This window comes from Chiloscyllium plagiosum, chromosome 2 (assembly GCF_004010195.1).
Source record: "Chiloscyllium plagiosum isolate BGI_BamShark_2017 chromosome 2, ASM401019v2, whole genome shotgun sequence".
NCBI lineage: Eukaryota > Metazoa > Chordata > Chondrichthyes > Orectolobiformes > Hemiscylliidae > Chiloscyllium > Chiloscyllium plagiosum.
In genome coordinates, this window is record NC_057711.1 from 56411581 (window position 1) to 56438364 (window position 26784).

General features: G+C 43.2%; 1 protein-coding gene across 1 annotated transcript in view; it reads right to left on the minus strand.

Moving 5' to 3' along the window:
* LOC122559862 (solute carrier organic anion transporter family member 4C1-like) overlaps window positions 1-26784 on the minus strand; it is a 174666-nt gene that overhangs the window by 27853 nt on the left and 120029 nt on the right. The window contains exons 7-8 of the mRNA XM_043709986.1: window positions 13663-13807; window positions 4978-5173 (exon numbers count right to left, since the gene is read on the minus strand). Coding sequence (XP_043565921.1) covers window positions 4978-5173; window positions 13663-13807 — 341 coding nt within the window. The remainder of the gene's footprint in view (window positions 1-4977; window positions 5174-13662; window positions 13808-26784) is intronic.

The window sequence follows — 26784 nt, forward strand, 5'->3', positions numbered from 1 at the left end:
CCCCCACCCTCCTCTAGCTTATCTCTCCCTGCTTCAGGCTCTCTGCCTTTATTCCTGATGAAGGGCTTTTGCCCGAAACGTCGATTTTGCTGCTTGTCGGATGCTGCCTGAATTGCTGGGCTCTTCCAGCACCACTGATCCAGAATCTGGTTTCCAGCATCTGCAGTCATTGTTTTTACCTACTTTCAAGCATAGGTCAATGAAAAGCAGAGTTAACCTATCATCGGCCAGAAAGTACCACAGTAAAAACACAGAAATATAAACATCCTGGGATCAAACAGTGATTGAAGAACAGGAAAACGGAGACTAAGAAAGGGATAGATTAGAGGTCGTGGAACAGACAAAAGATCAAAGACCACAGGTAGCCAAACACGAGGGCTATAAAGACAATGACTGGAGGAACAAAGGAGTATGTGTTATGGGAGAGAGGAAATTACATATTGGAATTGGAAACACAGAAAAAGATTTGGAAAATAACCAGAATTTCAGAATGGAAACACAGAGATGAGATAAAGATTATGATGAGAGAAATGTCCATTGTTGTATGCACTGAATACCATATTGGTATAGGAAAATTTTAAAAATGGTCCGCAGAGGGCTTCTGTGCCAGCTGCTCCACTTGCACTTTCCATTTTTTTAATATATTCTTGTCTCACAAAACCTATTCACAGTGTTATTTTTATTTGACTGCCTAGATTGTTTGAATGTGTGGCTACTACTACAGCCTGACCACTCTTCCACTCTTGTTCTTTCTTCGTTCAATAACCTGCCATGCTTCATTCATTCTCCATGTCATGTTGTATCCTGGGAAAATACCTAACAGAATACCCATGTCTATGAGAACTGTTTTGTGTGGAAATCAGCAAAAAGATTTACAGAATCTGTTGCAGCAACCCATGTAGAATTTTGCAAAGTTTAAGCAACTTTAGAAAGAACTAAATACTTCCGAACATATTCTTTTCCTTCTTGCAACATTTCACCCCATAACCGTGAAGCCTCCTGATGATGTCAAACCAATTTCGATGATGAGTAGGAAACTATTCAAACTGTGTTGACGAAGTCAACCGTAACCACCATTGTCAATTTGCAGGATACAAACAACATTTGTGCATGTACACACTGAAGAAAACGAGCCTCAAGCTATCATTGATGCATTCACAGAGCAACAATCAGAAAAAAAGTCAATTTGTAGCTGAGATGTAAGTTGTTGATGCTTTCTTTAGGTGCCACACCAGGGCTCACTGCTGCTGCTGAATGCATATTCAGCTGTATAGGCTAAGAAAATATACAGACAATTCAAAAATAATGAGGCTTTTGCATGTAAAAATGGGAGTGCTAATTTCAAATGTCCCCTATACAAAATTAGGTTGCTCTGAATGCAACAGACAGTGGGTTTGAAATTCAAACCTATTCACTGAGACAAATAGAAAATCCAGGAGAGAGTCAGCAGATCTGTCAGCATCTGTGGAGAGAAACAGATTTAACATTTCGAGTCCAGTATGAGTGAGAGAGATAGACAGCACAAAGCAGTTACAAGAATAATTCACAAGGATAAAGTGCTGAAACGTCTAAAACAATTCGTGAGAGAAACTCAACTCACATTGTTATTTGTTGTTGTCAGTTTGAGTAAGATTTATTAGGAGCAAATTACTACAGATGCTCGAATCTGTACTGAAAAATCAAATGTTGGAGATCACAGTGAGTCAAGCAGCATCCATGGAGAGAGAGCAAGCTAGCATATCAGCTTCATCAGCTCTAATGAAGAGTCACCTAGGCTTGAAACATTAGCTTGCTCTCTTTCCATCCATGACCCACTATGATCTCCAGCATTTGTTGTTTTGAGTGAAATTTATTGTTGGACTTGCTGACTATGTTTACTCCTTTTAAGGCAGAACAGTGGCTCAGTAGTTAGCACTGCTGCCTCACAGCGCCAGGGACCTGGGTTTGATTCCAGCCTTGGGTCACTGTCTGTGTGGAGTTTGCACATTCTCCCCATGTCTGCATGGGTTTCCTCCAGGTACTCTGGTTTCCTCCTACAGTCCAAAGATGTGCAGTTAGGTGAATTGGCCACACTAAATTGCCCATAGTGTCCAAGGATGTGTAGGTTAGGTGAATTAGTCAGGGGTAAATGTGGAGTAATAGGGGAGTGGGCCTGGGTGGGTTACTCTTCGGAGGGTCAGTGTGGACTTGTTGGGCCAAAGGGCCAGCTTCCACACTTTAGAGATTCTAATTCTAAATTCTTTTAGTCTGTTTTGGGAAAAGTTTCTCTTTCTTATTTGCAGACCGAATAAATTAACTTAATCACCTATATTTTTCACTGATGGTAGTTCATAATTTAAATACTACACTTTAACATCCCTTGGATCTCTGAATTCAATAGAGACTTCACCAATAGAATTAAACCCCATTGACAACTGACGCTACAGCAAATATCAACATGTTGAAGGAATATATGTTCCCTTTCCATTTTCTTAAGGTGTCCCTTGGGATGGAGGAAAACTTTTTTTCTACTCTGGTGTTGTGAGAGGAATTTGATGTCTGTCCTTACTGAGAGGAGGCTCACAAAGTATGGAAATTCATCCACTTTGTTCAGTGGCTAGTTGAATGCATTAATAATCTCTTGAGTGTGTACAGACAAGCACTGTTTGCATATTGCAACTTGATGATAAAGGATGATAAAACTTCGTTCGGGACTGGAGGCAACACAGTTTGAATAGTTTCCTACTCATCCTCTAAATTAGCTTGACATCATAGTTATGGGGTGGAATGTTGCAAACAAAGAAGACGAATACTGGCACAATGACAAAGTCTTGCTTGACCCCAGTTTGCACACTATTGGGGGTGTAATGGATACAGTGGTGAATATCAGCTTTCATGCCATCGTGCAGCAGGCATGAATGGTGATACTCTTCTGCAAGCAGCAAATTTGAACAGGACATTCCAAGTCCCTCCCAGAGTCAAAGGTCTTTGTGAGGACAAAAAAGCCATGTGTATTGGTTGCTGTTGCTATGAATTTTTCTTGGGCTTTGTTTTGTTGTGGAGACCATGGCCATTATACCTCTTGGTAGACAGGATACACATTGCAATTCTGGCAGAAGATCTTCAGCCATTGGGAGGGAAGAACTAACGAGGATTTGTGCAATGATCTTTCCCGTGGTTGATAGCAGGGAATACCTCTCTGTGGTTACTCTAATTTATCTTATCTCCTTTGTTGAAGGTGATCACAAAACAGCATCTTGGATATCCCATGGAAAATTCTCCTCATTCCAAGTGAGAGAGATGAGGTCATGTATATGAGCTAAGTGTACTTCTCCCCTCTATTTTAGTATTTCTGCAGGATTTCCATCTGCATCACCTCCAGATGCTCCAGTTTCCTCCCACAGTCCGAAGTTGTGCAGGTAAGGTGGATTGGCCATGCTAAAAATTGGCCTGTAAGTCCAAGATGTGCAGGTTAGGTGCGTTAGCAATGACGAAAATGCCATACAGGATTATGGGGATGGGCGGAGGCTGGAATGCTCTTCGGAGGGTTGGTGCAGACTCAATGGGCCCAATGGCCTCTTTCTGCACTTTAGAGATTCTATGATTCTATGATCAATGGTCTTGTTGGTTCTGAGCTAGTGAATAACTTTCATCTTCATGATTGGCTGGGATCATACTGAGACATTCACAAGTGGCATACCATAATTTGGTTAAGGGCGCTCACATCAACGATGGCGTTTCAATTTTGAAGTGCTCCTTCCAAAAGCACTCACTGCCTCTACATTTCTGATGAGAACCAGCTCATTCTTAGCTTTCAGTAGGTTAGGTGCCTGGCTGCTTGGCCATAGATGGTCTTAAAGGTGCTGAAGAATCTATGCATGTCATGGCTGTTGGTAATGTTGGTAAGTTGATGTATTTCATGCACTCTTTCTGTCCACCAAATGCTTTTTAGATCATGTGATTTTACTTGTTGGAACTCAGCCTTCATGTGCACATCAATCTGCTTTCTTTCCTTTTGGTTTTAGTTTCCAGTACAGGGACACCTCACAATTTAAACTGGTTTGATGAAAATGATCAGGAGACCTAGGAGCTACTAAATCACAAGTGCAAGGTGTTCCTAATATGTTCTCTATTGTATTTGTGATATAATAATGAAGTATGTAATCAACCATTAGTAAGGAATTATTGAATTTGAAGATGCCTTCACTAACACTGATCATTCATATAAAGCCATTGATTTTATTGAAGCACAGCACTGGGGCTTCAAGCCTTAATAATTAGTATTGAGCTCCACAGCTACCTGTTCCCATTGGTCTTTGACAATCTGTCTAATGGGTCTTCTTCCCAGCTATCATTCTTTGCAACTTCTCCATAAAGATGTACAGTGTCTGAAAATCTTGGAGCTTGTGCTCATCCCTGCTTTGCCGTTCTTTACTTTTTCCCAGGTCTGATTCTCTTCGACCAGCCTTACTGCGATTGTTACGCTGCGCATCCCCTTTCACAACTGCAGGCTAGCTTTAAAGTGATGCTAGTTACTAATTATTATGGCCCTCTGCTGATGCATCCTGGCAGTGAACAGTGCAGATAGTGTTCTTTGGCAGCAGAGTTCATTCAAATGTCCAGTCAGCTAAAAGTTGGTGTTCTGCCTGCATTGCAAGCAATTTGCATGATTTAAGGATGTCTGTCAACTCCTGTTCCTGGTTTAAGGGCTGTACAATTTGTTGTCCGTCCTCAATTTCCTTGCTAGAAATCTCTGTGCATCATGATTTAGTTATTAGTCACCAGTTATGTTTCACCCTGAACGTTATGCCTGATCCTGACTATGTGTGAAAGACCACAGAAGATCAACTAGTTAAATTAGTTATATTAAATGATGAGAATATTAACCAGCGTCACATCTTGCACCAGAAGTTTACATTGTGATCATCACATAGGTAACATAAAAGACATTTCAGATTGTAAATACAGAAAAACTAAAATAATTTCATGTTTACTTACAAGTTATAGTCCTGGTTGATTCCAGCAAATGGGTGGTTTGAACATTTAGCAAAAACAAAAACTAAAGCACAAAGCAGTGATAATACACATGTGACTGCACCCATTCTCATCACATCTCGACATTGAAGTTTCATCTTGGAAATGATGAGCCCACCAATAACTTGACCAATGAAAGCTCCAGGGATAAGTACTGCTCCTTAAAAGTAAAAGATTTGAACCGATTATATCATTATCAGGTCACATGGTTCACTGGAGATACCTGTGTACTTTCTGGAGAAATATTTATCTGCTACTACCAAAAGTATCTCTTAATAACAGCGATATAACTTTGTTCACAAAGCCATTCATGGTGTCTCTGGCTCACATCAATTCGAAAAGTAGAATATCAACAATTTCTAAATTAAAGCAATATTAATTATTACATTAAGATGCAGTGAATTTAAAAGAGAGAACTTTTCACTTTGAAACATTTTTATACTTAAGTGTGCCTTGTCTTTCTATCACAGACAATGTAAAATTATTTCTGAAAGGATGAACACAAAGAATAGCATGCTGCATGGTCAGTCAGTTAGAATTTTAATTAACCCTCAAGTCAACCTGAATAATCTTCCGAATCTCCAGTTCAGTTATAGTGGCAGATGCAATCGTAAGTAGGTTGTAATGGATATTCTGCTCAACAAGATCTATATTAAGGGCTTAGATCAGAGTGGTGCTGGAAAAGCACAGCAGGTCAGGCAGCATCCGAGGAGCAGGAAAATCGACGTTTCAGCCAAAAGCCCTTCATCAGGAATATTCCTGATGAAGGGCTTTTGGCTGAAACGTCGATTTTCCTGATCCTCGGATGCTGCCTGACCTGCTGTGCTTTTCCAGCACCACTCTGATCTAAACTCTGGTTTCCAGCATCTGCAGTCCTCACTTTTGCCTAAGATCTATATTAAGTCTGTCACTGTCAAACATTCTATTCATGGAAAGGACTAGACACTAGGTGGTCAGGAATATACAACAAAAGGAATCTAATTCAAAATTTTCAATGGTAACAGGAATTATCATGGATTTTGAAATTGTTTTGGCAATAAGTATGAGGAACTCATGGAATTCTTTTGTTACTAAATTTCCGGCCATCTGTTCAGCTGCCGTTGATTTTAACGTACTGCGAATCCTCTTGCACGGATGCCTTCCTTGAAGAAGTTCTCCTCCTCCCTCTACAAGGATCTCAGTGAGTCCCTCTCTCACTGCATCCCCCAGGTCATCTCCTCTGCCTTGAAGCTCTTCAGCCACGTCAACAAACAGAATCGCCACCTATCGCATTCCCAACGCCCCTCCCCCAAGTCCCTCCTCCCTACCTTTTATCTTAGCCTGCTTGGCACACCCTCCTCATTCCTGAAGAAGGGCTTATGCCCGAAACGTCGATTCTCCTGTTCCTTTGATGCTGCCTGACCTGCTGCGCTTTTCCAGCAACGCATTTTTCATAGCCAGTTCTCTGCCTCCCACTAGCTCATCAAGCCAAACACTTCTGTACATCAGTCTATTGTTTTCATCCTAGTTCCCATCATGCCTTCTTGAACCATAACATATCCATGAGATCCTCATTCTGTTACCTCAATCCAATTCCCAATGCATTTTCAAAGTTTGTGAGAAGATTTGTAGCTCGGATGCTCGTTGTTGTGGTTGTGTTCGCTGAGCTGGGAATTTGTGTTGCAGACGTTTCGTCCCCTGTCTAGGTGACATCCTCAGTGCTTGGGAGCCTCCTGTGAAGCGCTTCTGTGATCTTTCCTCCGGCATTTGTAGTGGTTTGGATCTGCTGCTTCCGGTTGTCAGTTCCAGCTGTCCACTGCAGTGGTCGGTATATTGGGTCCAGGTCGATGTGCTTATTGATTGAATCTGTGATGAGTGCCATGCCTCTAGGAATTCCCTGGCTGTTCTCTGTTTGGCTTGTCCTATAATAGTAGTGTTGTCCCAGTCGAATTCATGTTGCTTGTCATCTGCGTGTGAGGCTACTAAGGATAGCTGGTCGTGTCATTTCGTGGCTAGTTGGTGTTCATGGATGCTGATCGTTAGCTGTCTTCCTGTTTGTCCTATGTAGTGTTTTGTGCAGTCCTTGCATGGGAATACCCAGCATGAGCAAAACCAATGTAGTGTACAAAATCCCATGAATCCCAAAAGCAACATGAATTCGACTGGGACAACACTACTATTATAGGACAAGCCAAACAGAGAACAGCCAGGGAATTCCTAGAGGCATGGCACTCATCCACAGATTCATTCAATAAGCACATCAACCTTGACCCAATATACCGACCACTGCAGCGGACAGCTGGAACTGACAACCGGAAGCAGCAGATTCAAACCACTACAAATGCTGGAGGAAAGATCACAGAAGCGCTGCACAGGAGGCTCCCAAGCACTGAGGATGTCACCTAGACAGGGGACGAAACGTCTGCAACACAAATTCCCAGCTTGGCGAACACAATCCCAATGCATTGCTAACGATCCAAATTCTCTTCATGATCTTCATATTTGGTCACAATGTTCATATGTGTTTTGAGATAGTGTTGTTGTCTGTTCTTAAAATCTGATGCCACCATCACTTCCCTTAATAAACCAGACCTTCACCTCACTGGAAGAAAATGAAGATTGCAGATGCGGGAGATGGGAGCCGAAGGGTTTGGTGCTGGAAAAGCACAGCCAGTCAGGCAGCATCTAAGGAACAGGAGAATCGTCGTTTTGGGCATAAGCTGATGAAAGGCTTATGCCAGAGACGTCAATTCTCCTGCTCCTCAGATGCCGCCTGACTGGCTGTGCTTTTCCAGCACCACACTCTTCACCTCACTGTCCTTGCAAATTGCATCACATTTCCAATTTCTCTTTTCTTTCATAGTCCTTGAATGTAATCGCCTCCCAACTCCATGCCTATTTATTCCGAGAACTTCACATTTGAATCTCTTCAATCAGATGTTTACCTCTGCCATAGTACAGGAACAGTTCTTGTCAAAATCACAAATGACATCCAAAAATCTCTCCATCCTGGTCCCTGTATTTTGACACAGTTTACCATGAAACCCTTGTAATGACACTCTGCTATCACTGGCTGGGTGAAACTGCACTCAGCTGGTTCTATTCTTATGTATTAAATCATAGCCAAGTATCCTTTTTTAAAGCTTCTCCCCCCCATTTTTTGGTATCTTCCTAGGATCTCTACTTGACCCGTTTCCTATTTCTCATCTACCTGCTACCTCTAAATAACATTATTGAACAGCACACGTACACTGACCAGACCCAGCTCCATCTTACCAACTGTTTCAACTCCTCCACTATTGCTAAATTATTTATCGTCCCTGCCTCCACTGAGCTCCCTAGCAATGAATTCCACAGGTCCACCTCTCTCTGGCTGAAGAAATGTCTCCTCATTTCCGTTCTAAATTGACCCCCTATAATTCTAAGGCTGTGCCCAAGGGTCCTAGTATCCCCGTCTAACGGAAACAACTTCCCAACATCGACCCTTTCTGAGCCATGCATTACTCTGTAACTTTCTATTAGATCACCCCTCAACCTTCCAGATGCTAATGAATACAATCCCAGGATCCTGAGTTGTTCATCGTATATTAGGCCTACCATTCCAGGGATCATCCATGTGAATCTCCACTGGGTATGCTCCAGTGCCAGTATGTCCTTCCTGAGGTGTGGGGCCCAAAACTGGACACAGTATTCTAAATGGGGCCTAACTAGAGCTTTATAAAATCTCAGAAGCACATCGCTGCTTTTATATTACAACCCTCTTGAGATAAATGACAACATTACATTTGCTTTCTTAATCACAGACTCAACCTGCAAGTTAACTTTGGCAGAATCCTGGACTAGCTCTCCCAGATCCCTTTGTACTTTGGCTTTATGAATTTTCTCACCATTTAGAAAATAGTCCATGCCTGTATTCTTTTTTCCGAAGTGCAAGACCTCACATTTTCTCACGTTGAATTTCATCAGCTATTTCCTGGACCACTCTCCTAAACTGTCTAAATCTTTCTGCAGCCTCCCCACCTCCTCACTACTACCTGCCTGTCTACCTAACTTCGTATCATTGGCAACCTTCACCGGAATGCCCCCAGTCCCTTCATCCAGATCATTAATATATAATGTGAACAGCTGCGGCCCCAACACTGAACCCTGCAGGACACCACTTATCAGCTGCCATTCTGAAAAGCATCTTTTATCCCAACTCTCTGCATTCTGTCAGACAGCCAATCCTCAATCCATGCCAATAGCTTACCTCAAACATCATGGGCCCTCACCTTACTGAGCAGCCTCCCGTAAGGCACCTTATCAAAGGCCTTTTGGAAGTCTAGATAGATAACATCCACTGCGTTTCCCTGGCCTAACCTAATTGTTACCACTTCAAAGAATTCTAACAGGTTTGTCAGGCACGACCTCCCCTTACTAAATCCATGCTGACTTGTTCTAATCCGACCCTGCACTTCTGTGAATTTAGAAATGTCATCCTTAACGATGGGTTCCAGAATTTTACCAACAACCGAGGTTAGGCTAATGGGTCTATAATTTTCCATCTTTTGTCTTAATCCTTTCTTGAACAAGGGGGTTACAGCAGCAATTTTCTAATCATCTGGGACTTTCCATGACTCCAGTGACTTTTGAAGATCACAACCAACGCCTCCGCTATTTCCTCAGCCACCTCCCTCAGAACTCTAGGATGTAGCCCATCATGGCCAGGAGATTTATCAATTTTTAGATCTTTTAGCTTTTCTCGTACTTTCTCTTTTGTACTGGCAACCATACTCAGCTCTGCTCCTGACTCTCCTTAATTGTTGAGATATTACTCATGTTTTCCACTGCGAAGACTGACACAAAGAACTTATTAAGTTCTTCAGCTATTTCCTTATCTCCCAGCACTAGCCTTCCTGCATCAATTTGAAGCAGCTCATTGTCTATTTTTGCCTCTTGTTTGTTTCTTCTCTATTGAAATAAACCTTTACTATAATTTCTAATATTACTGACTAGCCTACCTTCATTTTTGATCCTCTCCTTTGTTATTTCTCTCTTTGTTATCCTCTGTTTTTGTAGTCTTTCCAATCTTCTGATTTCCCAGTGCTCTTGGCCACTTTATAGGCTCTCTCTTTTTATTTGATATATTTCCTGACTTCCTTTGTCAGCCATGGCTGTCTAATCCTCACTCCTCCTCTCCCCCAAATCCACAACCCCCCCCCTCAAACCCCCAGATAATCTTCCTTTTCATTGGGATGAACCTCTGTACCATGTCCTTAATTACATCCAGAAACTCCTGCCACTGTTGCTCTACTGTCTTCCCGTTAGGCTCTGCTTCCAGTCAACTGTAACACCATTACATCCAATTTTGCCTTCTCTCTTTCAAACTGCAGACTGAACTCTACCATATTATGATCACTGCCTCCTAAGACTTCTGGACTCCAAACACTCCTTATTTTAGGAGAGATACACATGCATTTGATGCAGTTCAGAGGAGGGTCACCAGGGAGATATCTAGTTTGATAGATTTGTATTAAGAAACAAGGTAGTGCAATAGGTTGGAGAGGAGGGTGGTCAGGATAGGTAGGACAGTTCAAGAGTGTGTCTCTCTCGCTCTGTCTCAAGTGTCTCTCTCTCTCTCTCTCTCTCTCTGTCTGTCTCAAATCTCTCTCTCTCTCTATCTGTCTCGAGTGTGTCTCTCTCTATCTGTCTCGAGTGTCTCTCTCGCTCTCTCGAGTGTCTCTCTCGCTCTCAGAGGAGGGTCACCAGGGAGATATCTAGTTTGATAGATTTGTATTAAGAAACAAGGTAGTGCACCTTTGCTGTATTGCCTCCAAGGTGAATATGTCCTTCCTTCAATATGAGCACCAAATCTGCACAGTATCCTAAACATTTAGTTGGAATGGGGCACTGTAAAGTTAGGTAATGGATACCATTCTCTGCAACTGAAAATATGAGAAGGTAGTGATATCAGGATTAAAGTCATGACTTTGGGCCTAGATAAGAATTAGAACTTGGAGGAGAAGGATCCAGTTTCTGTAATCCACTTAATGACATAGCAAGGGCTAAGAAATTGGTTCTGCTATGGGAGCATGAATGGTTAGGGGCTAACTAAGAAAACAGTGCTTAGAAAAGAAGAAGATGGGTGAGTATTTTTGTTCATAAAGGATGAGATCATTACAGTAGTTAGAAATGATCTTGACTTGGAGAAGGATTATATAAAAAACAATTTGGGTAAGAATAAGAAATAGCAAAGGAAGAAGGCACCAGTGGGAATAGTTCCGAAGGCCCTTAACATTTGCTACCGTGTAGGACAGAGTATACATAAAAATGAGGTCTTGTAAGAAAGGTATGGCAATAATCAACGATGGTATTAATCTTCATATTAATTGATGAATCAAATTGGAAACAGAAGCCTTAATGTAAACAATTCAGACTTTAATACCTCTCTGGGACAGGATGGCAGTGTGCATGGCACCAAAATTCCCAGCTATTATCTCTCATTAATAGCACTCCAGGCCTAATTCAAGGAACAGATGTGGGCAAATGGGGCCGCCATAGAAAACCATCCCACTATCCTTGCTTACAAATCCCCCTGCCAAAGCCACCGTTCCCAGTGGTGCTACGGGTACTGAAGAACTGTAGGTCTCTAATGTGCAGACAGCTCCCAGGCAGCTCCCAAGGAATTTCTGTCATACTGAAGGTTTAATTCTGTAGGAGGCCTAACATTGCCCGGTTAAGTGCCTGATTGGAATTAAATAGTATCAGGCCTCCTCATGAAATGTAATTCCAAATCACAAGTTATTCTCCAGTGTCACCCACATCAAGTCACAAGCTGAATTTCTAAGGAGTTTGAGATCTCTTTAGTCTTCCTCAAAAAATTACCTCCATTGAAGTTCATTTACCAATCATACACCCATTCTTTAAGTATATTAATGCTTTCTTGTATTTTGTCACAGTCTTCCACTGTATTAACTATATCCTCCAATTTCTGGAATCCTGGAAAATGCTGAAATCTACTATTAAGAAAGTCTTAACAATGCATCCAGAAATTCATAGTATGGTCTGACAAATCAACATGATTTTTCAAAAAGGAAATTATATAGACAAATTCATTAGAGTATTTTGAGGATATAACTGGTCAGCTAGATAAAGGGGAACCTTTAGATGTGGTGCACTTGGATTTCCCAAAGGTATTTGAAAAGGGACACACTGAAGGTTGTTATGTAAGTTCTGGGTAATAATTAGCATAGTTGGAGGACTGCTTAATGGACAATAAGTAAAGAGGAATAAAAGGAGCATTTTCAAGTTGCCAAGCTGTGCCACAAGGATTAGGGCTGGGGCTTCAGCTACTTGCAATCAGTATTATTTAACACTGGCCAAGACATGAAATGAAATGTACATAAGTTTGCTGACAATGCAAACCTAGGTAGGAATGTAAATTGTGAGGAGGATAATAAAAACATGAATAAACAGATTAAGTGAATGAACAACAAATTGCAGGCAATGCAGAATGTGTGTAAGTATAAGGCTATTCATGTTGATAGTAAGAATAGAAAAACAGAATTTTCTTAAAGGCATGAAACTTGTAAATGTTGATTCTAAGAAGCATGAGGGTACATGTCAAAGGAACACTGGATTTAGCATGCAAATAAAGCAAATAACAAGAAAACCAAAAGACATGTTGACCTTTAGTTCATGGGGTTTGGGGGTTCAAGAATAAAACAGCATTACTAAAATTATATCGGGCTTTGGCAAAACCATATCTGGAGCACTGTATGCAGTTTTGATTTCCACATTTAATGCATGATTTATTCACACTGAAAACAGTGCACAAAGGTTTAGCACTAGACTGATCCAAGCAATGAGAAACTGAATGAATTGCTTGTATACTCTCTGGAGTTTAGAAAAATGAGAAGAGATCGCATTGTAACATTCGTGATGCTGAAGTGGCTTGAACAGGTAGACACAGAGTTGTTTCCCCTAATGAAGGAATTTAGAACATATACTCCACATTCAGGAAATGCAGCTAATCATTTGGGATTGACTTGAGGAGAAATTTCTCGCCCAGAGTTATCCTTAAAGCCAAGACAGATAGTGAAAAAGGACACATTTTTGGCATCCCAGGAAATCAAGAGAAAATGGGAATGAGTGAGGTTGAAGCCAAAAATCAGCCATGATCATATTGAATGGTGGAGACTCAAAAAACATATGGCAACCTCCTACTGCTTTCGACTGATCCTTGCATTCAAATCATTTTCTAAAATGGTGCACACTAGGTTCAGCACTTCAATATGTGAAACATCACTTTCCAACTTTTCTCTGACTCTTTCTCTTTCACTCTAACTCATTGTTTTTTTTTGTAGCCAGCTTATCTATTTGTTAACTATTTCTAGACTGCACTTGGTCTGAAATTAGTTGTGATTCCATAATGTAGTACATTACTGATGGCCTTTTGAAAATTCAGATTTAATGTCATGATATTTGGCACAAAGTTAATGGTGAAATCTGACCAACAATATATTCTGATATATTATAATTCCGGTGTATCTCATTTTCTTGACAAGCTACTGGCCAAGTTGTGTGTCAATCATCCATCAACTGATATATTTTCAGCAACTTCTGATCAATTATCCCTTTTAATGAATTACTGAAATATGATCTGTTAAGGAAGTTAACTAAACTGCTTACCTCCTAGAATTGCTGCTAGGCTAGCAGTTAGGCCAAACTGATTTTCAATGAATTTTGGCATAAATGTGACAAATCCAGTGATGACCAGTGCTTCAGTGGTGCCTGCTATAACTAAGAATACGAAAACAGGGTTCCTCAACAACATCTGCAAGGAAAGATATATTTAGCAATTAGTGAGTACAAACTTCTGATGGTTTATTGGATTAATATCATTTTCAATGTACAGCTGAACTGAGTCTCTAGTTCAACCATAATCTCAGCTACAATCAATATTATCCTTTGCGCAAGAGGGTGAAATCTTAACCTGAGTTCCAAATTCTAAATCTGAGACTGATGGACTTTAGGCAGAGACAGAATTGAACTCAATGATGAACCAGGTTGTCAACAATGATATTAAATAGCAAATGTTCAGCATTAACCCACTCAATAAGTTTGCATTCTGTAATCACCATGCTGCTCCTGCAAGCCAATAGAAGACAGAGTTAATGTTTTGAGTCTGGTGACCCTTCATCAGAACTTTTATTGCCTGGCTTAACGATGAACAAAATAAATTTGGATGACGAACTGAAAGGCAGTTGAAGGCTGTGGAACTGCACCCCTAAATATTCTGAGATGTCGAAGAGAAGTGGGAGTGGAGGGGTTGCTAAGCTGTGAAAAGAAATGCATAATTCAGTACAAAGTAACCAAGCCACCAAAAACCAAATATACATTCTAATATCAATATTTCCTGTGGAAAGATTTATTCTGTGCAGGAGAGGTATGAGTGGAAAAGCCCTTAAGTTTCTAAATAAAAAACTAAAAGAACTGCAAATATTGTAAATCAGAAGCAAAAAGAAAAATTGCTGGAAAAGCTCTGCAAGTCGACGTTGATGCCATGGGGTTGAAGGGTCCTGTTGCGGAAAATGAGGGTTCTTCCTCCAGCTGTCGGGTGGTAAGGGAGTGGCGATGGAGAGGGCCCAGGACCTGCATGTCCTCGGCAGAGAGATAGGGGGAATTGAAATGTTCAGCCACGGGCTGTGGGGTTGTTTGGTGTGAGTGTCCCAGAGATGTTCTCTGAAGTGCTCTACGAGTAGGCACACAGTCTCCCCAACGTAGAGGAGACGGCATCAGGAGCAAGGGATACAGTAAATGACATGAGTGGAAATGCAGGTGGAACTTTGATGGATGTGGAAGGCTCCTTTGGGGCTTTGGACGGAGATGAGGGGGGAGGTGTGTGCGCAGGTTTTGCAATTCCTGCGGTGGTAGGGGAGAGTGCCGGGGGGGGTTGTTAGAGGGCGTGGATCTGACCAGGTAATTGCGGAGGGAACGGTCTTTACAAAAAGCGGATAGGGCTTGGGAGGAATATCTCTGGTAGTGGGGTCCGATGGTAGCTGGCAGAAATGGCAGAGGATGATGCAATGTATTTGGAGGTTGGTGGAGTGGAAGATGAAGAACAGGGCAGTTCTGTTCTTGTTGCGGTTGGAGGGGTGGGGTTCGAGGGCAGAGATGCAGGAAGTGGATGAGATGCGCTGGAGGGCATCATCAACCACATGGGAAGGGAAACTCAGGTCTTTAAAGAAGGAACTGGTCCTCCTGGGAGCAGATATGGCAGACAGATGGGGAATAAGGGATTGTATTTTTGCGAGAGGTAGGCTGGGAGGAGGTGTAATCAAGGTAGCTGTGGGAGTCGGTGGGTTTGTAGACAATGTCAGTGTTGAGTCGGTCATTGTGATGGAAATGGAGAGGTCCAGGAAGGGGAGAGAAGTGTCAGAGTTGGTCCAGGTGAACTTAAGGTCGGATTGGAATGTGTTGGTGAAGTTGATGAACTGTTCAAACTCCTCGTGGGAGCATAAGGTGGCGCTGATGCAGTCATCAATGTAACGGAGGAAAAGGTAGGGAGTGATGCCGGAGTAATTCCGAAAGATAGATTGTTCTACGTAGCTAACAAAGAGACCAGGCAAAGCTGGCGCCCATGCACGTGCCCATGGGAGGAATTGATGGAGAAATTGTTGAAGGTGAGGGCCAGTTCAGCCAAACGAATAAGAGTGTCAGTGGAAAGGTACTGGTAGGGACGTTGGGGGTGGAAGAAACTGAGGGCTTGGAGGCCTTGATCATGGTGGTTGGAGGTGTATAGGGGCTGGATGTTTATGGTGAAGTTGAGGCGTTGGGGGCCAGGGAAACAGAAGTCTTGGAGGAGGTGCAGCCATGGATGGTATCTTGAACGTATGTGTGGAGTTCCTTGACCGGGGGAATAGGTCAGTATCGAGATAGGTGGAGATGAATTCAGTGGGGCAGGAGCAGGCTGAGACGATGGGTCGGCCGGGGTAGTCAGGCTTGTGAATTATGAGTAGGAGGTAGAATCGGGAGGTGTGGGTTTCCCGAACTATGAGGTTGAAAGCTGTGGGTAGGAGATCCCCTGAGGTGAAGAGGTTGTGTACAGTCTGGGAGATGATGGTTTGGTGGTGCAGGTGAGCTCATGGTCAAGGGATGGTAGGAAGGTGTCTTCAAGTTGGCGCCAAGCTTCAGCAGTGTAAAGGTCAGTGTGCCAAACTACCACTGCACCCCCCTTGTCTGCTGGTTTGATGGTGAGTTTGGGGTTGGAGCAGAAGGCATGGAGGGTTGCGCATTGTGAGGGTGAGAGGTCGGATTGGGGGAGGGAGGTAGAGAGGTTGAGGTGGTCAATGTCTCGGCAGCAGTTGTAAATTAAGAGGTCGAGCGTGGGTAACAGACCGGCATGGGGCATCCAGGTGGATGGGGTGTGTTGCAAGCTGGCGAAGAGGTCCTTGGTGCGTGGGCAGGAGTCCTGATTGAAAAAGTAAGCTTGGAGGTGGAGGCAAAGGAAGTAGTGTTTGACGTTATACCGCGTATCAAATTCGTTGATGCATGGAGATGAAGATAAGGCCTTTGCTGAGGACAGTGGTCGGGGGGGGAAGCAAACTCGGCAGGGCTGAGAGCTAGGACCTGGTGTAGGGCTGGATCTGGGAGTGTGGGAGGCGGAGACTGTGACTGGAGTGGGAGTGTGAGTGGGGGAATGGGGGTGACATCATTTGCTGAAGTGATGCTCACCCCGGGGTTCTGGGGGAGCGGGTGTGGTGACAGTGGGATCCATGGGGGTGTGTTGGTGGTGTGCAGGTGTGGTGCGTAAGTGGGGGCAGAAGTGGTGGCAACGACGGCAACTGCGGGGGCGCAAGCGACGAAACGCGTGGTGTAGATGATGTCATCGGAAGTGGAAGTGGCTGCAGCGGCAGCAACAGAGGGGGCGGAAGTGTGGTTCCGGTTGGACCTTGCATTGTCTTGGCGGCAGTGGATCCCATCGTGATCAGCAGCGGTGTCTGGCCGCCGGTTGCAGCGGCTGTTGTCCGGCCAGCGATCGTGGAGGTGGCATGAGTAGCCGTGGCTGCAAGCTGCCGCACGGCGGGGGCAGAGATGACATCATCGATTGCCGCGACGATGACGGCTGGCACGGCCTCATGGCTGATGGTGGCCAAGCAGTCCCAGAAGCTGGGAAAGCTTCTGGAATGTTCCAGGAACGCTGACTATTGAGGTGGGTACATAAAAGTTTGTTGTACTTATGGTTTTTGACGTTTGAAATGGTGTAGAAATATATAGAACATAGAAAAGCACAGCACAGAACAGGCCCTTTGGCCCACGATGTTGTGCCAAGATTTAATCCTAATGTAAAATATAGTAACAACCTACGCACCCCTCAATTCACTGTTCTCCATGTGCATGTCCAGCAGTCACTTAAATGTCCCCAATGACTCTGCTTCCACCACCACCGCTGGTAACGCATTCCATGCATTCACAACTCTCTGTGTAAAGAACCTACCTCTGATGTCTCTGCATTAGATTAGATTACAGTGTGGAAACAGGCCCTTCAGCCCAACCCGCCGAAGCGCAACCCACCCATACCCCTACATTTACCCCTTACCTAACACTACGGGCAATTTAGCATGGCCAATTCACCTTACCTGCACATCTTTGGACTGTGGGAGGAAACCGCCTGCCCTGGGGAAAAGTCTCTGGCTATTGACTCTATCTATTCCTCTCATTATTTTGTACATCTCTATCAGGTCTCCTCTCTTCCTCCTTCTCTCTAGAGAGAAAAGTCCAAGTTTATTCAACCTTTCTTCATAAGGCAAGCCGTCCAGTCCAGGCAGCATCCTGGTAAACCTTCTTTGCACTCTCTCCAAAGCCTCTGTATCTTTCCTATAATAGGGCGACCAGAACTGGACACAATATTCCACGTGTGGCCTCACCAGGGACTTGAGAGCTGCAGCAAAACCTCATGGCTCTTAAACTCCATCCCCCTGTTAATGAAAGCCAAAACACCATATGCTTCCTTAACAACCCTATCCACTTGGGTGACAACTTTGAGGGATCTATGTACTTGCACACCCAGATCCCTCTGTTCCTCCACATTGCCAAGAATCCTGTCTTTAATCCTATATTCAGCATTCGAGTTCAACCTTCCAAAATGCATCACTTCGCATTTATCCAGGTTGAACTCCATCTGCCATTTCTCAGCCCAGCTCTGCATTCTGTCCATGTCGCGCTGCAGCCTGCAGTAGCCCTCTATACTATCGATGACACTTCCAACCTTTTGTTATCTGCAAATTTACTAACCCACCTCTCAACCTCCTCATCCAAGTCATTTATAAAAACTACAAAAAGCAGAGGCCCAAGAACAGAGCCCTGCGGGACCCCACTTAACACTGTCCTCCAGGCAGAATACTTTGCATCTACAACCACTCTCTGCCTTCTGTTAGTGAGCCAATTCTGAATCCAGATAGCCAAATCTCCCTGTATCCCATACTCCTGACTTTATGAATGAGCCTACCATAGGGAACCCCATCAAATGCCTTGCTGAAGTCCATATACACCACATTCACTGCTCGACCTTTATCAACCTATCTTGACACCTCCTCAAAGAACTCAATAAGATTTGTGAGGCATGACCTGCCCCTCACAAAGCCATGCTGACAGCCTTTAATCACACTATGCTTTGCCAAATAGTCATAAATCCTACCCCTCAGAATTCTTTCCAAAACTTTGCTGACCACAGACGTAAGACTGACTGGTCTGTAATTGCCAGCGATTTCCCTATTACCCTTCTTGAAAAGAGGAACAACATTCGCCTCCTTCCAATCCTTCAGTACGACTCCCATGGAGAGTGAGGAGGCAAATATCCTTGCCAGTGGGTTAGCAACCTCCTTTCTCGCTTCCCGGAGCAGCCTAGGATAAATCTGGTCTGGTCCTGGGGACTTATCAATCTTAATGTTTTCCAAAATTTCTAGTACATCATCTTCATCAATCTTGATCCGGTCAAGACTGTATCCCAGCTCCTCTAAGTTTTCATTTACAACAAGTTCCCTCTCTTTGGTGAAAACCAAAGCAAAAAACTCATTTAGGGCTTCCCCTATCTGCTCAGACTCCACGAACAAGTTCCCTCCACTATCCCTGATTGGCTCTACCTTCTCTCTGATCATTCTCTTATTCCTCACGTATGAGTAAAACGCCTTTGGGTTCTCCCTAATCCTTATTGCCAAGCCTTTTTCGTGCCCCCTCCTGGCTTTCCTCAGTCCATTTCTGAGCACTTTTCTAGCAAGCCCATAATCCTCTAAAGCTGTGCTAGATCCTTGCTTCCTCCACCTTACATAAGCTGCCCTCTTCCTTTTGACAAGAAGTTCCTCTGTTCTTGTCATCCAAGATTCCTTAATCTTACCTCTTCTTACCTGCTTCAGAGGAAAGAATTTGTGCATCACTCGCAACAACTGCTCCTTAAGTAGTCTCCATATGTTTGCTGTACCCTTTCTGTGGAACTATTGCTCCCAGTTTGTACTTCCCAACTCCTGTCTGATAGCATCATAATTTCCTTTTCCCCAACTGAATATTTTCCCTTGGTAATTGTTCCTTTCACTTTCCAAGGCTATGCTAAATGTGAGGCAGTTATGATCACTGCCACCAAAGTGCTCCCCCACCGCGAGATCTGACACCTGTCGTGGCTCGTTGCTGAGCACCAAATCCAAAATGGCCTCTCCCCTCGTCGGTCTGTCGACATACTGAGTAAGGAAACCCTCCTGAACACACCTTACAAAACTGGCTCCATCCAAACCATCTACACTTAGGAGGTTCCAGTCGATATTGGGAAAGTTGAAATCACCCATAACAACAACCCTGCTACTTTTGCATTTTTCCATAATCTGCCTGCCTATGAGATCTTTAATCTCTCTATTGCTATTAGGTGGTCTGTAGAAAACCCCCAATGCAGTGGCTGTTCCCTTGCTGTTCCTAACTTCCACCCATACTGACTCAGTAGACAAACCTTCTTCAACAACCTTCGTTTCTGTAGCTGTGATGCACTCTCTGATTAGCAATGCTACACCCCTCCTCTTTTTCCACCCTCCCTGTTCTTTTTAAACGTTCTAAACCCTGGAACATCAAGCATATAGTTTGTTAAGTGTATGAATTCTTCTGAGCATATAATACAGTAGGGGTCCTTTGCAATTCTGAGAGAGTGTGGCCCTCAGTTGAGGCAGGGTTGACTGTAGAGAGCTTAGATGGTAACGCATTGCTGCGAGTGTGGAGCGGAGGATCCGGAAGGAGAACCGTTGCTGCAGGTTTTGAATTTGTAGTCTGTACTGGTTGTCCTGTTCAGATCCAAACTGTGTTGGTCTGAATGTGGTTCAGAGTCCATGTGGGATCAGTTGGTTCCGTAAGCAGGCACTGAGGAAGGAGATGTGGCTGCAGTAGTGAGTCTATTTCAGGATGTGGCTGAAGAAGTTCAGGGCGGAGGAGATGACCTGGGGTTGCAGTGAGAGAGAGAGAGAGACTCACTGAGATCCTTGTAGAGAGAGGAAGAGAACTTCTTCAAGGTAGGCATTCTTGGAAGAGGATTCGCAGTAAGATTAAAATCAACTAGGCGGAACTGACTACTGCAGATGCTGGAGATCAGAGTCAATGTTAGAGTGGTGCTGGAAAAGCACAGCAGGTCAGGCAGCATCTGAGGAACAGGAAAATTGATGTTTCGGGCAAAAGCTTCTTGCTGCAGCTTCTTGGCAATGATGGCCATTGCATCCCATATACCAGTCCGTCAATCCTATTCTCCTTGAACATTCAGACAAAGTCCCTGATTGTTCTTATGTCAGGGTCCTCTCCTCCTGGGACGAATCAGTCCTCTAAGTGCCAGTTAGGAGGGAGAACTTCTTCCTCAGATAGCTGTGGAGTCAAAGAAGTGAGATGCTCAGTAGATTATGCTACCGTATTTTCTAACGCTAATGTTCCCACCAAGATGTCAGTACCTAAAGTGGTGCGGGAGTGCAGAAGCCAGTCTTGTGCTATAGAGACCTCAGGGTCTTTATGCTCTTGTCCTCGAGGTCAAGGAGGTGACTTCTCGCAGAGCAGCCCATTTCCCTCAGGAGGATATGGCACCAGCCTTTCTGGTCTCTTGGTAGTTATCTGGTTTGTGGCAAGTTGTTCCAGAAACAGTACATAGTAAGATGGATATGGAGTCAGATGTTGGGCATGCCAAATGGGCAGGGTAGGTACTTAATGAAGCGAGTTTAGAAAGACGTGGTGAGAAGTTTCTCTTGGCCTTGCAGCAGTAATTCCTCAAACAGTACAACTCAACTCGCACTTGTCCATTATCTTTATCCCCTTGGTCCCCGGTTAGTTCAGTAGCTGAGAAAGCTGGTTTGTGATGCACAGCAATGGTAACAGCTAGTGTTCAATTCCTAACCAGCTGAGGTTACCATGAAGGACTTAACCGCTCCCATTACCTGGAGGATAGTGATCCTTGGATTAAGCCAACATTAGTTGCCTTTCTTTAATAAGACAGCAGCTCTATGGGCACTTTGTTCTTGCTTCATTTTGCTCCTGCTGTGTAGAACAGCTAATATGTTGTCACTAACTAGTGTTGATCGGTATCCTGAATGAAAGGTTAATTCTTTTACCAGTAATTGACACATCATGTTACATACTCTGAAGTATGTAAAATATTTTCTCTCAACTTCTCACCGAACAACATCTTTCGCTCCTTTGTTGAAAGTAAGAACTCTAACTGACCTATGATTTCAAAAGAAAAGTTCATACATGTCAAATCTTGACAGTGAGTACTAACTGACTGAAAGCTGAGCTCAATCCTATTAGATTAGATTAGATTACATTACAGTGTGGAAACAGGCCCTTCGGCCCAACAAGTCCACACCGACCCGCAAAAGCGCAACTCACCCATACCCCTACATTTACCCCTTACCTAACACTACGGGCAATTTAGCATGGCCAATTCACCTGACCTGCACATCTTTGGACTGTGAGAGGAACCCACGCAGACACGGGGAGAACGTACAAACTCCACACAGTCAGTCGCCTGAGGCGGGAATTGAACCCGGGTCTCTGGCGCTGTGAGGCAGCAGTGCTAACCTCTCACTGTATAAACGGTATCTCCGAATCTTCACTGTATATGTGCTGCATTTACATGTTCCAGCATAAAGTTTATTGTGAGTAGGAACTTTAGCTGATTGATTCCCCTACTTTGTGTTCACAGTGTAAAGCTTTTGCTGCTAACTCATTTGAAATCATCGAACACAGCATACACAAAGAATAAAATTGTGTATTGTTCAGAACCACATACAGCTATGCATTTGCTTCTAAATCGTCAGGATTACCTGATATAAAAACTAGTTTTAAAATTTTGTTCTTTTATCACTATTTTCTTTCATCGATGAACATCTAACTTACTTGCCTTTTAAATTTGCAGATTAATGGAGATGGGAAAGGTGGAACTGTTACAAAACTAATCCCAATTCGCCTGACTTTCATTTATTTCATTATTCCCGATAGCATCCTTTCATCTTAATGGGATTGGATTGGCAAGGGAAATTACTCATCAGGGGGAGGAAGAGGAGAAGGAATAGGATATGAAATTCAAATCAAATGATTGACTAACACAATTTGTAAGATTGCATTAAAAAGCAAAGCAGGAAGACACAGATGGTGGAGGAGAAAGACAAAAAAGACAGAATAGTTAGTCTTTCTGTCTCCAAGGCCAAAAATAGAAATGGAACTTACGGGCAGTGAATTTTGCAACAAATCAGCGATAGTAAATGCGTTTCAGACTTCATGTTATATTTTTATTGGAGCCATGGAATATATTGCTTTTTAATTATCAATGATCTTCTTCTTCTTAGGCAGTCTCTTGAGATTGAGGATGACTTTCTTCCACTCTAGAATTATGGATCCTGAGGTGAGTAAACAGACTAATGATCTGTACACTCTGCCATAGGTGGAACAGGAAGTTTTTAATGACGTGGGTGACTGGGATGCTCGAATTAGCTCACAGTCTTCCTGGTGTTTGAACTTGGTCTCTATCTGGGTTTGTCAGAGATGCTCAAAATGGATTACACCCTCAGAGATGCTTTATTTCCAGTCAGGGCGATGTTAAGTGAGACAGTTCCATGAGGGAATAAGGAAGTCGCATCTTCCAGGGAGGAAACTAAAGCATTTTATCTTCTCTCCTGGTAAAAACTTTCCATGACATAGTTCAGAGTAGAAAGCTTGCTTCAAAGCACTTGTGTGAAGTACACAGATAATGTGGCTCACCCCAGCGCAGTTGATTGACTGTAATCAGTGCCTCTATGCTGGGGATGTTGGTGTGAAAGAGGATACTAACATTAGAGCACTCATTCTGCCATTAGATTTAGAGGACTTTACAAAAGCATCCTCCAGTGGCGCTTTCTTGAGGGATTTGAAGCATCAGCTGTATATTGTCCATCTTGCCGTCCTGTAGAGGAGGGTGGTTAACAGAATTGTCTGGTCGACTATGAGCTTGGCACCAGGTTTGAGGTCTTTGTCATCAAACACTCTGTTCTTCACATGATCAAAGAATATCCTGGAACAATGGAGATGTTGTTGAATTTCATCACTGATAAAATACTTCCTCAGTGACAGGATGCTCCCAAGAGAATTGATCCATGCCACCTAGTGTCGGACCACCTGCCCCCCCCCCCACCCCCCCCCCCCCACCCAAACCCCCCATCAACCCATGAATCTTGATAGTCAGGGACAATGTTGAGTGAACAAGCAGGCTGGCAGATGACCTTTGCTTCCCTGAAATTTAGCTGAAGGCATATTTTAAAAATGCTGCCATGAATGGACAGCAGTGGTCAGTCACTCCAACATAGTCACATGTGAGTATAGAGCTTCCTTCACAGCAGAACAGAAAAAGAAATAAATGAAAACCAAGCTATCTACATATAGGACACAGTTAGAAAAATCTTAAAACACACGGTAAAACAAAATTTTCCACCTACCTCCTAACAACACAATTTTATAGAAATTCAAATCAAGAAGGAAGTATACCTCTACATCAAAACTTTTTAAGTTTTGCTTAACTGATTCTCCTCAGTTGCTGTCCTGTGAGCTGTGGAGTCTTCTTATGCGAATATGCACAAATTGGGATCTTTGATTTTCTCAGCATTTAATAACCTGCAGATTTCTAACTAAATTGCAGTTTTTAGATTGCAGTTTTTAAATTGCAGTTAAATCTTCCAGCTGTGACAACTGATTTCCTTGACCTACTCTAAAGACTTCTACCTCGCAGGGAAACGAGTCAATCACCTCTGGACTGCCTCTAAAATTTCAATCTTGGATTTTCTAAATCAAAAGTCAATCCTTACTGATTCTGAACTGAAAACAAGTTAATACCCTTTAATGTTTAATCTACTTGTCGTAAACCACAACAGTGTGAAGCACTCGATGACACATTCCCGAGTACATTAGCACCTGACCGAGTTATTTTTAGAACTCTATACAAAAGTAACCAACATCCATATGCCACTATCTTGAAATCTGAATTTAAAAGTTAATATTAATATCTCTATAAATTATCACACTTGCCCACCACTCCACTCATATCCATGAAGTTTCCTGTTGGAGTGGTTCTTCTACACAGAGTGGAAAACTGTGTTCAACAAATCTCACCTCCAGTCCAGAATTAGGACCACCCCATTCTCTGCCTTTGAGCTGCAGCATAAAGACGACACCTGCTACTTTCAATGCTAATGCTTTGCCATGTCCTTAGCTAACTGGCCAATGTCATGCTGAATAATTAAAAGTAAATAAATATGTCCAGTGCCTTTGTGCAAACTATAACCACTTCTCTAAGTTTTTAATTGACTCATTTTTCCAGAAGAATTGTAGACTTGTTTTCAGTCACTGGAAACAGCACAGCAGACAAACGTGGCGACCATGAAATACCAAGGTGAGAATATCTAGTTAGTAGATGGCTCAGATATGGCTGCTTCAAAATGTTGCCTATTAATCGATATAATACATTTAATGCTGCACATTGAAAAGTATAACTGCTAGACTGTTTACCGTGCATGACTATAAGACATCAAATTAGACATTCAAGCAGCTAATAACAGCTGAAACCCTGTGTGGCACTTCCAACAAAAGTATAGGCAGTAGAGGGCCCAAAACAGTTTTCCAATGCAGAAAGAATAGAGCCATAGAGTCATAGAGAAGTACAGCACTGAAACAGACCCTTCGGTCCAACTTGTTCATGCTGACCAGATAACCTAATCTAGTCCCATTTGTCAGCAATTGGCACATATCCCTCTAAACCCTTCCTATTCATATACACACCCAAGTGCCTTTTAAATGCTGTAATTGTACTAGTCTCCACCATTTCCTCTGGCAGCTCATTCCACACACCATCCTTTGTGTGAAACCTTTTATACCTTTCTCCTCTCATCCTAAACCTACATCCTACAGTTTTGGACTCCTCCCCCCCACCACCACCCCACCACACACAGAGGGAAAAGTCTTTGTCTATTTATCCTATCCATGCCCATTATGATTTTATAAACCTCTATAAGATCACCCCTTAACCCCCGGCGCTCCAGGAAAACAGCACATCTGCCACTTCTCAGCCCATTGGCCCATCTGATCAAGATCCCAATGTAATCTGAGGTAAGCTTCTTTGCTGTCCACTAAACTTCCAATTTTGGTGTCATCAGCAAACCTACTAACTATACCTCCTATGTTCATATGCAAATCATTTATATAAATGTTGAAAAGTAGTGGACCCAATCACCAATCGTCTGTGGCACACCACTGGTGACAGGTCTCCAGTGTGAAAAGCAACCGTCCACCTCCACCCTCTGTCTGCTACCTTGGAGCCAGTTCTGTATCCAAATGGCTAGTTATCCCTGTATTCCATGAGATCTAACCTTGCTAACAGGGGACAAGCTGGATGTTTAAAAAGGAAATTGAAGGGAAAGTTAGAACAAGAGAAGTCAAGAAAGACAACTGTATCAATGAGGCAGAAAACTCAGAAAGGCATCATGCTGTAAGGTTGAGTGAAATAAGGGTTGATGGGAAGGGTGAGAGCAGTAACAAATTAAAAATACTATACATGAATGCACGAAGCATTAGACATAAAATGGATGAGCTTGAGGCTCTTTTGGAAATTGGCAGATACAATATTGTGGGGATAACAGAGACGTGGCTTCACGTGGACAGGGCCTGGGAAATGAATATTCAAGGCTACATGTGCTTTTGTAAGGACAGACTGACGGGCAGAGGGGGTGGGGTGGCCTTGTTGGTAAGGGACGATATTCAATCCCTTGCACGGGGGGACCTAGAGTCAGGGGATGTAGAGTCAGTGTGGATAGAGCTTCGAAATACTAAGGGTAAAAAGACCCTCTTGGCAGTCATCTACAGGCCCCCAAACAGTAGTCTGGATGTCGGATGTAAGTTAAATCAGGAGCTAAAATTGGCCTGTCGCAAAAATGTTACTACAGTTGTTATGGGGGATTTTAACATGCAGGTAGACTGGGAGAATCAGGATTGTATTGGGCCTCAAGAAAGAGACTTTGTGGAGTGCCTCAGAGATGGATTCTTAGAGCAGCTGGTGCTGGAGCTGACCAGGGAGAAGGCAATTCTGGATCTGGTATTGTGTAACGAACCAGAATTGGTCAGAGACCTCGAAGTGAAGGAGCCATTGAGAAGTAGTGACCATAATACATTAAGCTCCAATCTGCAATTTGAGAGGGAGAGGGTACAGTCAGAACTGACAGTACTTCTGTTGAATAAAGGGAACTATGGAGCTATGAGGGAGGAACTGGCCAAAGTTCAATG